Source organism: Saccoglossus kowalevskii, chromosome 7 (genome assembly GCF_978046115.1).
Source record: "Saccoglossus kowalevskii chromosome 7, keSacKowa6.1, whole genome shotgun sequence".
NCBI classification, from domain to species: domain Eukaryota; kingdom Metazoa; phylum Hemichordata; class Enteropneusta; family Harrimaniidae; genus Saccoglossus; species Saccoglossus kowalevskii.
The window spans coordinates 7,077,084-7,092,568 of record NC_140647.1 but is presented as its reverse complement, the minus strand read 5'-3'; the positions used below and the strand labels follow the sequence as shown (position 1 = coordinate 7,092,568).

The 15,485-nt window shown below is 41.5% G+C and overlaps 1 protein-coding gene across 1 annotated transcript in view; it reads left to right on the top strand.

Moving 5' to 3' along the window:
- Positions 1–250: 250 nt before the first annotated feature.
- The window catches only part of LOC100368608 (mitochondrial amidoxime-reducing component 1-like), a 33,848-nt gene continuing 18,613 nt past the window's right edge, over positions 251–15,485 (top strand). Inside the window, exons 1-5 of the mRNA XM_085501642.1 lie at positions 251–480; positions 1,838–2,029; positions 2,388–2,559; positions 3,803–3,943; positions 4,032–4,093. Of these exons, the coding sequence (XP_085357768.1) occupies positions 251–480; positions 1,838–2,029; positions 2,388–2,559; positions 3,803–3,943; positions 4,032–4,093 (797 nt within the window). The remainder of the gene's footprint in view (positions 481–1,837; positions 2,030–2,387; positions 2,560–3,802; positions 3,944–4,031; positions 4,094–15,485) is intronic.

Genomic DNA, 15,485 nt, shown 5'->3' with positions numbered 1-15,485 from the left:
TCTCGTTTTATTAACTGGCAAACATTTTTACAGATAAACATTAAATCATCGATCATTGCAAATGCGTAACGCCCATTTATGAAAGAAACTTGAAAACTTATTAAATATATACTTCTAATTATTTACTCTACTTGATTAATGGGCCGACTATGAGTAGCGAATTTTCACCGATGACCTAACCTATAATTTACCTTTGAACCCGATAACTAAACACATGACCAATTTAGAACATATAGATCCGTAACTCACGATGTCCCATAGTTTTTTTAGTCGAGAAGTAGTGTTGGGAGTGTTGGCTACATGTGCAGGTATAACAGTTGGAGCGATACTTTATAAATCAGTCCATCGAAAAAGAGTTTACAAGTCTGTGGGCACGTTATCGAGAATTTTTGTACATCCCGTGAAATCGTGCCGTGGTTTACAGCTCCAGAATGCGTACTGCAGTAAAGTGGGACTGGTATGTGGCGTGCTCAAGGACAGGTAAGTGCGCAGGTCTGTGTTTCAGAGTAGGTCAAAAGTACATATGCAACGAACACAGAGGCGGCGGCACGAAATTTGGCATTGGGTGAGATCTGCTCACCAACCTTGCGCCGGGGGACATGCTCCCCCTTATCACCTTAAAAATTGAAATATAGACCCTCTGAAACGTTATTTCCTGCATTTTGAGGGACAAATTTCGCTGACACAAAGGGTTTCAGCTTGATTTTGGAAGGGCAACGCCGCCAATAGAACATAAGATATATTCACACACATATACATTTGCACTTAATTTATCTCTTGTGAAGCGGAGTTTGAATCAAAAATCTCCTTGGGAATATTTCTGATTGAGCAATTTATCGATATGCACACTCGTCTGAGGTGGTGGACTTTGATCATAATGTAAGGTTAATATTGCACCTGTTTATGTTCAGTAAGTGTAGTGCTGATAATAAATTACCGTGCTGCAATACACTATCAGGGGAAATTCTTTTTCCTCTCTGGGTTCTCCACACTTGCCAGGGGTGAATCTCGTCTCGTCTCTCTATCACGTCCCCTTGAGGTACGGGATCGGGAACGTCACTTAAACCTTACAGTCAAATAAGACACACACAACGAAATACGTTTCAACTCTCGTCTTAGTCGGTCAGTCGAGCACTATATAAGACACAGCGCCCTGGGGAAAAGTCCCCAAGACTATCGCAAGACTGACCCAAGACTCTCTGCTAGACTGCGTCAAGACTCTCCCCAAGACTCTCCAGGACTGCGTCTGTTCTCGTGTACTCGCCAAGACCAACTAAAACAACTTTATTCATTTTCAAAACCTTAACCAATTACAAAGCAGTAAAAAGACTCTAGGGCGTAACCTTCAATCATACAGCCAATCAAACTAAGTACTGAACACGTCATATCTTTTGATTAATCGTTCACTACATTAATAACTACGAATACTAAACGTCAGAAATAGTAGTCCGAATAGCGACGGTTATCTCGTAATTAGTTCCAAATCACTGAACCAAGTTCCGTCCAGAACCTCAAATGGCCTAAACGGTGCCAGATATAACACATCCATTCACTAGTAATCTAATTAAGTCGATTAACAGATACACAAAAACAAATTCATCACAACACCATTAAGTAAACCTATTTCAAGATAAATTTGAAAATTTGCAATATGAATACGGTGGTTCAAAAATGTATTAAGGGGTAACAGAAACTTCTAATCCTAATCTTACAGCGAATTAACTGGCTTTTCAGTTTCCCACTTTAAGAATTGGAAATATGTTTGTGTTATTCACACTGCAATCACAATGTGTGTATGGTTATAATGATTTACAAATAATAACCGTGTTTTATACAGGCATTGGATTATTCTGAATGAAGAGAATCAATTTCGGGGCATTAGCCACGAGCCAACCATGGCCTTAATATCACCGACCGCTTCCGAAGATGGCCGATATTTACTATTGGACGCCCCAAATATGTCGAGGCTTGAGGTGCCTATTGATACCAACACACTACCAGAACACGAAAGGAAAACTATTAGCTTCAGGTACTACATATCACATAGCTATACTGTTTGGCTATTAATTAAATCTATAGTCTTATATTTAATGGTCAATTTCCAAATGGCGAACTACGCAATCCACAACCGAATCATGTAAGTTGTTGCAATAGTCTACAATGCTTCGTCCAACAATGCGGGTGTTTACGTCACAGAGTCACAAATTATTACTGTAAAGGTTTGTAGGACACTCGTAAGAACATTCCCACATCGTGTTTTTAAGCAGGTCAAATATATGATTTCGAGAACCCTGATTTGTAAAACCAGACATCAGTCCGAAGATTACACAGACTACAAACAACATTCAACATTATTAAATAAGTAATAATTACTTCGTCAACGACAGGTTGTGGAGACAGAATGCTCAAGGTAAATACTGTGGGGCGAAAGCAGAGCAATGGTTGACGCAATATTTTGGGAAGCCGATGAAACTAGTACATGGTGACGATGATAATCTTATACGGCGCGAAATAGGGAAGGCTAGGCCTCCTATACAACTTGGAGAGGAGGGTGACTGCGTAAGTAAATTTTCCACAAAGATTGTCAATCTTGTTATTGTATTATTTTAAATGTTTTTTTTTTTTTTTTTTTTGGTGTGGTTTATTTTATTCAGTTGTTTCTGGTTTATTTTACTTTATTTAGTTATATTATTGTTGTTGTTGTTGTTGTTGTTTTTATTATTACATGGAAGAATTAATGTATCAATAGTTATAAACAAACACACCTTAACGATACTCGTTTTTTCTCACAGTTTTATTTAAGTTGTTAACAATGTATCAATAATTAAAGATTATGTTTTATACCATGTGCTGTAATTATTAATTAATTAATTAATGTGTCAAATTATAATCATTTTTTATGTGGGTTTGTGAAATTGTAACAGAGTGCCACGTTTCGTTCTGTAACAAGTGCAATAAAAAATGAAAACTAAAAATGTAAGCAATAATTTAATTAAATTAAGTTTTTCGAGATTGGGTTGTGTCAATGTGAATCCGACTGTGATGGCACAATATCGGCGGACTCAATTTCAAAACTAGGTTTTTGGACTTTATTTACTCCGAGATGTATTCGTACCCGAGTCAATAGCTATGTTATTTCCACGAACCCGGAAAACAACTACTCTGGCACAGGTAACCACGCAAATTGAAAAAAAGCGTAAGACGCAGGTTTCAAAGCTTCTCACGCGATGACAACCTTGTAGAGTTGAGTTAGTAATTATTTTGACACCATATCAAACTATATTTTTTATATTTTATAAATTCACTCTAATTGAAAATTGACGTTACGTAGATACAACCTTTATGTAGTCATGTGACTGTAAATACCTCCTTCACTGAAGATACAAATGAGTACTGTGGAGAAAGTGAAAGGGATACCACAATATTCTTTTCTTGATAATGTAGAATAAAACACGAAAAACATAACAGTCACAGCCATTTGGGTAAACTATTTTTTCTTTTTAAATTATATTGTTTTTTTTCATTTTCACCATAATTTCATTATTTCGTTTTCACATTTAAATAGTGAAATCTTTAGAATGCGTAAATTTGAAAAAAAAAACATATCCCTGTGACTGTTATGTTATATCAATTCTACAATCTCTGTGAAGAATGAAAAGATCTGTCTGCTGAGTAGTATTCATTTGATTCATCATTTTCATCAGAAATAAAACAAAGATATACAGTAATTTGCATATGAATAGAATAATGGTGTGAATGAGTGGCTACATTGATTATACAATTCTCTATTTTTATAATGTAGATGGTGTATCAAGAAGACGCCAGTTATATGCTGCACAGCCAGGCGTCTTTGGCAGACCTCAATAGCAAAATGCAAGAACCAATCACTGACAGAAATCTGAGACCCAACTTTGTTGTATCCGGAAGAGATGCGTATGATGAGGTAAGGTCTCAGGGCAACATTGTATTGTATTGATTATGATTGCCCGGGAAAGATGACATTAACCATGTTAAATTCCTGTCTATTGTAGGATAAATGGAAGTACGTGAAGATTGGCGAAGTCGTGTTGAGACGAGTGAAACTGGATGAACGGTAACCGTATTAATACGATAAACATAGCTGTGGGTCCATAGCTCGTTTTGTGTCGGTCCTTCGTCTTTGTGGTGGCTTTTCAGTCATTTCTGGTACATTTGGTGTCCTTGATTTTGTTAATTTTGGATATTGAAATGTTATCGACACAGAAGAGGTGTGGCTCCTTACAATGTTTTGAATAACATAAACGTGCAACGCCAAATGGCGTCGCAAATAATGTCGACAAAAGTACACCATTTCCTCATATCACGTGATCGAAACTGATACCAATCGATAGCATGTTTATTAAACACTCACCGACGCGAACATCGCGACAAAAATTCTTTTTCTGAAGTGGTTTTTCACGGGATTCAGGTCGCTAAACCGTACGTAACTCGTGTAACAGCCATTTTCTTGTTGTTGAACTCCCCACGCCAGGAAATCAGGTAGCCGGGTCCACTAACTTCCAAAGTGCTGTGGACCTCTTGGTATTTACTGTTGTTGTTCCTTACATCCTACATGCATAGAAAAACATGTATTGTACATTTCTCTTAAAAGACTGTGGACAGTATCTGAAGCAGGCATGTTCATTTTACGGGAATATCCATCGGGAATACCTATTCCAGTGACGTCATATTGTCCTCTTCGACCTGAAGAAAATCCCTGCCACCGGAGATATGTTTGATGTGAAACCCTGCATCGCGGAAAAAAGAACATCAAACTAATTGCTTCTGTCACGGTTTGACGAGAGTTAAATAAACATAACATCGACTGGCGATTGGTAATACGATCGATGGTGTGATTAATAATCTGTTTTTGTCGAATTTTATTTGCAATACCATTATTTGCGATACTTTTATTTGTTCCAACTCACTTATTAACATAGATAAATTTGAATAGTTGTTTTATGAATGTCGCGAACTATTATTGTGTCCCGTCAGTGTGTCTTCGCTTATCATGGGACACCGTGATGTAATGTTGCGACACCCAATGCTGCTTGTGATATCATGTCATAATGTTGCAACACTCCATGGTGCTTGTGACGTCAGGTTGTAATGTTGCGACACTCCATGATGCTTGTGACATCGTGTTGTAATGTTGCGACATTCCATTATGCTTGTGACATCGTGTCGTAATGTTACGACACTCCATGATGCTTGTGCCATCGTGTCGGAATGTTGCGACACTCCATGATGCTTGTGACATCGTGTCGTGATGATGCGACACTCCATAATACTTGTGATATCATGTTGTAATGTTGCGACACTCGATTATGCTTGTGACATTGTTTCGTAATGTTGCGACCATCGATGATGCTAATGACATCGTGCCGTAATGTTGCGACACTCCATGATGCATGTGACATCGTGCTGTAATGATGCGACACTCCATGATGCTTGTGACATTGTGTCGTAGTGTTGCGACACTCCATAATGCTTGTGACATTTTGTCGTAATGTTGCGACACTCCATAATGCTTGTGACATCGTGTTGCAATGTTGCGACGCACCATGATGCTTGTGATATCATGTCGTAATGTTGCGACACTCAATGAAGCTTGTGACATCGTGACATAATGATGCAACACTCTATGATGCAACACTCCATGATGCTTGTGGCATCATGTTGTAATGATGCGACACTCCATGGTGCTTGTAATATCATGTCGTAATGTTGCGACATTCAATGAAGCTTGTGACATCATGTCGTAATGTTGTGACACTCCATGATGCTTGTGACATCGTGTGGTAATGTTGCGACACTCCATGATGCTTGTGCCATCGTGTCGTAATGTTGCGACACTCCATGATGCTTGTGACATCGTGTCGTAATGTTGCGACACTCCATAATGCTTGTGACATTGTGTCGTGATGATGCGACACTCCATAATGCTTGTGACATCGTGTTGTAATGTTGCGACACACCATGATGCTTGTGATATCATGTCGTAATGTTGCGACACTCAATGAAGCTTGTGACATCGTGACATAATGATGCAACACTCTATGATGCAACACTCCATGATGCTTGTGACATCATGTTGTAATGATGCGACACTCCATGGTGCTTGTAATATCATGTCGTAATGTTGCGACATTCAATGAAGCTTGTAACATCATGTCGTAATGTTGTGACACTCCATGATGCTTGTGACATCGTGTGGTAATGTTGCGACACTCCATGATGCTTGTGACATCGTGTCGTAATGTTACAACACTCCATGGTGCTTGTGATATCATGTCATAATGTTGCGACACTCCATGGTGCTTGTGACATCGTGTAGTAATGTTACGACACTCCATGATGCTTGTGCCATCGTGTCGTAATGTTGCGACACTCCATGATGCTTGTGACATCGTGTCGTAATGTTGCGACACTCCATAATGCTTGTGACATTGTGTCGTGATGATGCGACACTCCATAATGCTTGTGATATCATGTCGTAATGTTGTGTCACTCGATTATGCTTGTGACATTGTGTCATAATGTTGCGACCCTCGATGATGCTTGTGACATTGTGTCGTAATGTTGCAACACTCCATGATGCTAATGACATCGTGCCGTAATGTTGCCACACTCCATGATGCCTGTGACATTGTGTCGTAAAGTTGCGACACTCCATGGTGCTTGTGACATTGTGTCGTAATGTTGCCACACTCCATGATGCTTGTGACATTGTGTCGTAATGTTGTGACACTCCATGATGCTTGTGACATCGTGCTGTAATGATGCGACACTCCATGATGCTAATGACATCGTGCCGTAATGTTGTGACACTCCATAATGTTTGTGACATTGTGTCGTGATGATGCGACACTCCATAATGCTTGTGATATCATGTCGTAATGTTGCATCACTCGATTATGCTTGTGACATTGTGTCGTAATGTTGCGACCCTCGATGATGCTAATGACATCGTGCCGTAATGTTGCGACACTCCATGATGCTTATGACATTGTGTTGTAATGTTGCAACACTCCATGATGCTTGTGACATCGTGCTGTAATGATGCGACACTCCATGATGCTTGTGACATTGTGTCGTAGTGTTGCGACACTCAATGATACTTGTGATATCATGTCGTAGTGTTGCGACACTCAATGATACTTGTGATATCATGTCGTAATGTTGCGTCAGTCGATTATGCTTGTGACATCGTGCCGTAATGTTGCGACACTCCATGATGCTTTTGACATTGTGTCGTAATGTTGCAACACTCCATGATGCTTGTGACATCGTGCTGTAATGATGCGACACTCCATGATGCTTGTGACATTGTATCGTAATGTTGCGACACTCCATAACGCTTGTGACATCATGTCGAAATGTTGCGACACTCAATGAAGCTTGTGACATCATGTCGCAATGTTGTGACACTCCACGATGCTTGTGATATCATGTCGTAATGTTGCGACACTCCATAATGCTTGTGACATTGTGTCGTAATGTTGCGACACACTATGGTGCTTGTGACATTGTGTCGTAATGTTGCGACACTTCATGATGCTTGTGACATCGTGCTGTAATGATGCGACACTCCATGATGCTTGTGACATTGTGTCGTAGTGTTGCGACACTCAATGATACTTGTGATATCATGTCGTAATGTTGCGTCACTCGATTATGCTTGTGACATTGTGTCGTAATGTTGCGACCCTCGATGATGCTAATGACATCGTGCCGTAATGTTGCAACACTCCATGATGCTTTTGACATTGTGTCGTAATGTTGCAACACTCCATGATGCTTGTGACTTCGTGCTGTAATGATGCGACACTCCATGGTGCTTGTGACATTGTGTCGTAGTGTTGCGACACTCAATGATACTTGTGATATCATGTCGTAATGTTGCGTCAGTCGATGATGCTTGTGATATGATGTCGTAATGTTGCGACACTCAATGAAGCTTGTGACATCGTGTCATAATGATGCAACACTCCATGATGATTGTGACATCGTGCTGTGATGATGCGACACTCCATGATGCTTGTAATATTATGTCGTAATGTTGCAACACTCAATGGAGCTTGTGACATCATGTCGAAATGTTGCGACACTCAATGAAGCTTGTGACATCATGTCGCAATGTTGTGACACTCCACGATGCTTGTGATATCATGTCGTAATGTTGCGACACTCCATAATGCTTGTGACATTGTGTCGTAATGTTGCGACACACTATGGTGCTTGTGACATTGTGTCGTAATGTTGCGACACTTCATGATGCTTGTGACATCAAGTCGTGATGGTGCGACACTCCATGATGCTTGTGATATCTTGTCGTAATGTTGCGACACTCAATGAAGCTTGTGACATCATGTCATAATGATGCAATACTGCATGATGCTTGTGACACCGTGTCGTAATGTTGCGACACTCGATGATGCTTGTGAAATCGTGTCGTAATGTTGCGACACTCCATGATGCTTGTGACATTGTATCGTAATGTTGCGACACTCCATAACGCTTGTGACATCATGTCGAAATGTTGCGACACTCAATGAAGCTTGTGACATCATGTCGCAATGTTGTGACACTCCACGATGCTTGTGATATCATGTCGTAATGTTGCGACACTCCATAATGCTTGTGACATTGTGTCGTAATGTTGCGACACACTATGGTGCTTGTGACATTGTGTCGTAATGTTGCGACACTTCATGATGCTTGTGACATCGTGCTGTAATGATGCGACACTCCATGATGCTTGTGACATTGTGTCGTAGTGTTGCGACACTCAATGATACTTGTGATATCATGTCGTAATGTTGCGTCACTCGATTATGCTTGTGACATTGTGTCGTAATGTTGCGACCCTCGATGATGCTAATGACATTGTGCCGTAATGTTGCAACACTCCATGATGCTTTTGACATTGTGTCGTAATGTTGCAACACTCCATGATGCTTGTGACTTCGTGCTGTAATGATGCGACACTCCATGGTGCTTGTGACATTGTGTCGTAGTGTTGCGACACTCAATGATACTTGTGATATCATGTCGTAATGTTGCGTCAGTCGATGATGCTTGTGATATGATGTCGTAATGTTGCGACACTCAATGAAGCTTGTGACATCGTGTCATAATGATGCAACACTCCATGATGATTGTGACATCGTGCTGTGATGATGCGACACTCCATGATGCTTGTAATATTATGTCGTAATGTTGCAACACTCAATGGAGCTTGTGACATCATGTCGAAATGTTGCGACACTCAATGAAGCTTGTGACATCATGTCGCAATGTTGTGACACTCCACGATGCTTGTGATATCATGTCGTAATGTTGCGACACTCCATAATGCTTGTGACATTGTGTCGTAATGTTGCGACACACTATGGTGCTTGTGACATTGTGTCGTAATGTTGCGACACTTCATGATGCTTGTGACATCAAGTCGTGATGGTGCGACACTCCATGATGCTTGTGATATCTTGTCGTAATGTTGCGACACTCAATGAAGCTTGTGACATCATGTCATAATGATGCAATACTGCATGATGCTTGTGACACCGTGTCGTAATGTTGCGACACTCGATGATGCTTGTGAAATCGTGTCGTAATGTTGCGACACTCCATTTTGCTTGTGACATCGTGCTGTAGTGATGCGACACTCGATGATGCTTGTGACATCATGTCGTAACGTTGTGACACTCCATGATGCTTGTGACATTGTGTCTTAATGTTGGGACACTCCATGATGCTTGTGTGTCGTAATGTTGCAACACTCCATGATTCTTGTGACATCGTGTTGTAATGTTGCTACACTTCATAATGCTTGTGACATTGTGTCGTCATGTTGCGACCCTCGATGACGCTAATGACATCGTGCCGTAATGTTGCGACACTCCATAATGCTTGTGACATCGTGCTGTAGTGTTGCGACACTCAATGATACTTGTGATATCATGTCGTAATGTTGCGTCACTCGATTATGCTTGTGACATTGTGTCGTAATGTTGCGACCCTCGATGACGCTAATGACATCGTGCCGTAATGTTGCGACACTCCATGATGCTTGTGACATTGTGTCGTAGTGTTGCGACACTCAATGATACTTGTGATATCATGTCGTAATGTTGCGTCACTCGATTATGCTTGTGACATTGTGTCGTCATGTTGCGACCCTCGATGACGCTAATGACATCGTGCCGTAATGTTGCGACACTCCATGATGCTTGTGACATTGTGTCGTAGTGTTGCGACACTCAATGATACTTGTGATATCATGTCGTAATGTTGCGTCACTCGATTATGCTTGTGACATTGTGTCGTAATGTTGCGACCCTCGATGATGCTAATGACATCGTGCCGTAATGTTGCAACACTCCATGATGCTTTTGACATTGTGTCGTAATGTTGCAACACTCCATGATGCTTGTGACTTCGTGCTGTAATGATGCGACACTCCATGGTGCTTGTGACATTGTGTCGTAGTGTTGCGACACTCAATGATACTTGTGATATCGTGTCATAATGATGCAACACTCCATGATGATTGTGACATCGTGCTGTGATGATGCGACACTCCATGATGCTTGTAATATTATGTCGTAATGTTGCAACACTCAATGGAGCTTGTGACATCATGTCGAAATGTTGCGACACTCAATGAAGCTTGTGACATCATGTCGCAATGTTGTGACACTCCACGATGCTTGTGATATCATGTCGTAATGTTGCGACACTCCATAATGCTTGTGACATTGTGTCGTAATGTTGCGACACACTATGGTGCTTGTGACATTGTGTCGTAATGTTGCGACACTTCATGATGCTTGTGACATCAAGTCGTGATGGTGCGACACTCCATGATGCTTGTGATATCTTGTCGTAATGTTGCGACACTCAATGAAGCTTGTGACATCATGTCATAATGATGCAATACTGCATGATGCTTGTGACACCGTGTCGTAATGTTGCGACACTCGATGATGCTTGTGAAATCGTGTCGTAATGTTGTGACACTCCATGATGCTTGTGACATTGTGTCTTAATGTTGGGACACTCCATGATGCTTGTGTGTCGTAATGTTGCAACACTCCATGATTCTTGTGACATCGTGTTGTAATGTTGCTACACTTCATAATGCTTGTGACATTGTGTCGTCATGTTGCGACCCTCGATGACGCTAATGACATCGTGCCGTAATGTTGCGACACTCCATAATGCTTGTGACATCGTGCTGTAGTGATGCAACACTCCGTGATGCTTGTGACATTGTGTCGTAATGTTGCAACACTCGATGATGCTTGTGACATCGTGTCGTAATGTTGGGATACTCCATAATGCTTGTGTGTCGTAATGTTGCGACACTCGATGATGCTTGTGACATCGTGTCGTAATGTTGGGACACTCCATGATGCTTGTGACATTGTGTCGTAATGTTGCAACACTCGATTATGCTTGTGACATCGTGTCGTAATGTTGGGACACTCCATGATGCTTGTGACATTGTGTCGTAATGTTGCAACACTCGATTATGCTTGTGACATCGTGTCGTAATGTTGCAACACTCCATGATGCTTGTGACATTGTGTCGTAAAGTTGCAACACTCGATTATGCTTGTGACATCGTGTCGTAATGTTGGGACACTCCATGATGCTTGTGTGTCGTAATGTTGCAACACTCCATGATGCTTGTGACATTGTGTCGGAATGTTGCGACCCTCGATGATGCTAATGACATCGTGTCGTAATGTTGCGACACTCCATGATGCTTGTGACATCGTGCTGTAATGTTGCAACACTCCATGATGCTTGTGACATTGTGTCGTAATGTTGCGACACTTTATGATGCTAGTGACATTGTGTTGTAATGTTGCGACACTCCATAATGCTTGTGACATCGTGTTGTAATGTTGCGACACTCCATGATGCTTGTGATATCATGTCGTAATGTTGCGACACTCAATGAAGCTTGTGACGTCATGTCATAATGATGCAACACTCCATGATGCTTGTGACATCGTGCTGTAATGATGAGACACTCCATGATGCTTGTAATATCATGTCGTAATATTGCAACACTCAATGAAGCTTGTGACATCATGTCGTACTGTTGCGACACTCAATGAAGCTTGTGATATCATGTCGTAATGTTGCGTCACTCGATTATGCTTGTGACATTGTGTCGTAATGTTGCGACCCTCGATGATGCTAATGACATCGTGCCGTAATGTTGCGAGACTCCATGATGCTTTTGACATTGTGTCGTAATGTTGGAACACTCCATGATGCTTGTGACATCGTGCTGTAATGATGCGACACTCCATGATGCTTGTGACATTGTGTCGTAGTGTTGCGACACTCAATGATACTTGTGATATCATGTCGTAATGTTGCGTCACTCGATTATGCTTGTGACATTGTGTTGTAATGTTGCGACCCTCGATGATGCTAATGACATCGTGCCGTAATGTTGCGACACTCCATGATGCTTGTGACATCGTGCTGTAATGATGAGACACTCCATGATGCTTGTAATATCATGTCGTAATATTGCAACACTCAATGAAGCTTGTGACATCATGTCATACTGTTGCGACACTCAATGAAGCTTGTGACATCATGTCGTAATGTTGTGACACTCCATGATGCTTGTGACATCGTGTCGTAATGTTGCGACACTCCATGATGCTTGTGTGTCGTAATGTTGCAACACTCCATGATGCTTGTGACATTGTGTCGGAATGTTGCGACCCTCGATGATGCTAATGACATCGTGTCGTAATGTTGCGACACTCCATGATGCTTGTGACATCGTGCTGTAATGTTGCAACACTCCATGATGCTTGTGACATTGTGTCGTAATGTTGCGACACTCAATGAAGCTTGTGACATCATGTCGTAATGTTGTGACACTCCATGATGCTTGTGACATCGTGTCGTAATGTTGCGACACTCCATAACGCTTGTGACATTGTGTCATAATGTTGCGACACTCAATGATACTTGTGATATCATGTCGTAATGTTGCGTCACTCGATTATGTTTGTGACATTGTGTCGTAATGTTGCGACCCTCGATGATGCTAATGACATCGTGCCGTAATGTTGCGAGACTCCATGATGCTTTTGACATTGTGTCGTAATGTTGGAACACTCCATGATGCTTGTGACATCGTGCTGTAATGATGCGACACTCCATGATGCTTGTGACATTGTGTCGTAGTGTTGCGACACTCGATGATACTTGTGATATCATGTCGTAATGTTGCGTCACTCGATTATGCTTGTGACATTGTGTCGTAATGTTGCAACCCTCGATGATGCTAATGACATCGTGCCATAATGTTGCGACACTCCATGATGCTTTTGACATTGTGTCATAATGTTGCAACACTCCATGATGCTTGTGACATCATGCTGTAATGATGCAACACTCCATGATGCTTGTGACATTGTATCGTAATGTTGCGACACTCCATAACGCTTGTGACATTGTGTCATAATGTTGCGACACTCAATGATACTTGTGATATCATGTCGTAATGTTGCGTCACTCGATTATGCTTGTGACATCGTGCCGTAATGTTGCGACACTCCATGATGCTTTTGACATTGTGTCGTAATGTTGCAACACTCCATGATGCTTGTGACATCGTGCTGTAATGATGCGACACTCCATGATGCTTGTGACATTGTATCGTAATGTTGCGACACTCCATAACGCTTGTGACATTGTGTCATAATGTTGCGACACTCAATGATACTTGTGATATCATGTCATAATGTTGCGTCACTCGATTATGCTTGTGACATTGTGTCGTAATGTTGCGACCCTCGATGATGCTAATGACATCGTGCCGTAATGTTGCGACACTCCATGATGCTTTTGACATTGTGTCGTAATGTTGCAACACTCCATGATGCTTGTGACATCGTGCTGTAATGATGCGACACTCCATGATGCTTGTGACATTGTATCGTAGTGTTGCGACACTCCATGGTGCTTGTGACATCGTGTCGTAATGTTGCGACACTCAATGAAGCTTGTGACATCGTGTCATAATGATGCAACACTCCATGATGCTTGTGACATCGTGATGTAATGTTGCGACACTCCATGATGCTTGTGATATCATGTCGTAATGTTGCGACACTCAATGAAGCTTGTGACATCATGTCGTAATGTTGTGACACTCTATGATGCTTGTGACATCGTGTCGTAATGTTGCGACACTCCATAACGCTTGTGACATTGTGTCATAATGTTGCGACACTCAATGATACTTGTGATATCATGTCGTAATGTTGCATCACTCGATTATGCTTGTGCCATTGTGTCGTAATGTTGCGACCCTCGATGATGCTAATGACATCGTGCCGTAATGTTGCGACACTCCATGATGCTTTTGACATTGTGTCGTAATGTTGCAACACTCCATGATGCTTGTGACATCGTGCTGTAATGATGCGACACTCCATGATGCTTGTGACATTGTGTCGTAGTGTTGCGACACTCAATGATACTTGTGATATCATGTCGTAATGTTGCGTCACTCGATTATGCTTGTGACATTGTGTCGTAATGTTGCGACCCTCGATGATGCTAATGACATCGTGCCGTAATGTTGCGACACTCCATGATGCTTTTGACATTGTGTCGTAATGTTGCAACACTCCATGATGCTTGTGACATCGTGCTGTAATTATGCGACACTCCATGATGCTTGTGACATTGTATCGTAATGTTGCGACACTCCATAACGCTTGTGACATTGTGTCATAATGTTGCGACACTCAATGATACTTGTGGTATCATGTCGTAATGTTGCGTCACTCGATTATGCTTGTGACATTGTGTCGTAATGTTGCGACCCTCGATGATGCTAATGACATCGTGCCATAATGTTGCGACACTCCATGATGCTTTTGACATTGTGTCGTAATGTTGCAACACTCCATGATGCTTGTGACTTCGTGCTGTAATGATGCGACACTCCATGATGCTTGTGACATTGTGTCGTAGTGTTGCGACACTCAATGATACTTGTGATATCATGTCGTAATGTTGCGTCAGTCGATTATGCTTGTGACATCGTACCGTAATGTTGCGACACTCCATGATGCTTTTGACATTGTGTCGTAATGTTGCAACACTCCATGATGCTTGTGACATCGTGCTGTAATGATGCGACACTCCATGATGCTTGTGACATTGTGTCGTAGTGTTGCAACACTCAATGATACTTGTGATATCATGTCGTAATGTTGCGTCACTCGATTATGCTTGTGACATTGTGTCGTAATGTTGCGACCCTCGATGATGCTAATGACATCGTGCCGTAATGTTGCGACACTCCATGATGCTTGTGACATTGTATCGTAATGTTGCGACACTCCATAACGCTTGTGACATTGTGTCATAATGATGAGACACTCCATGATGCTTGTGATATCATGTCG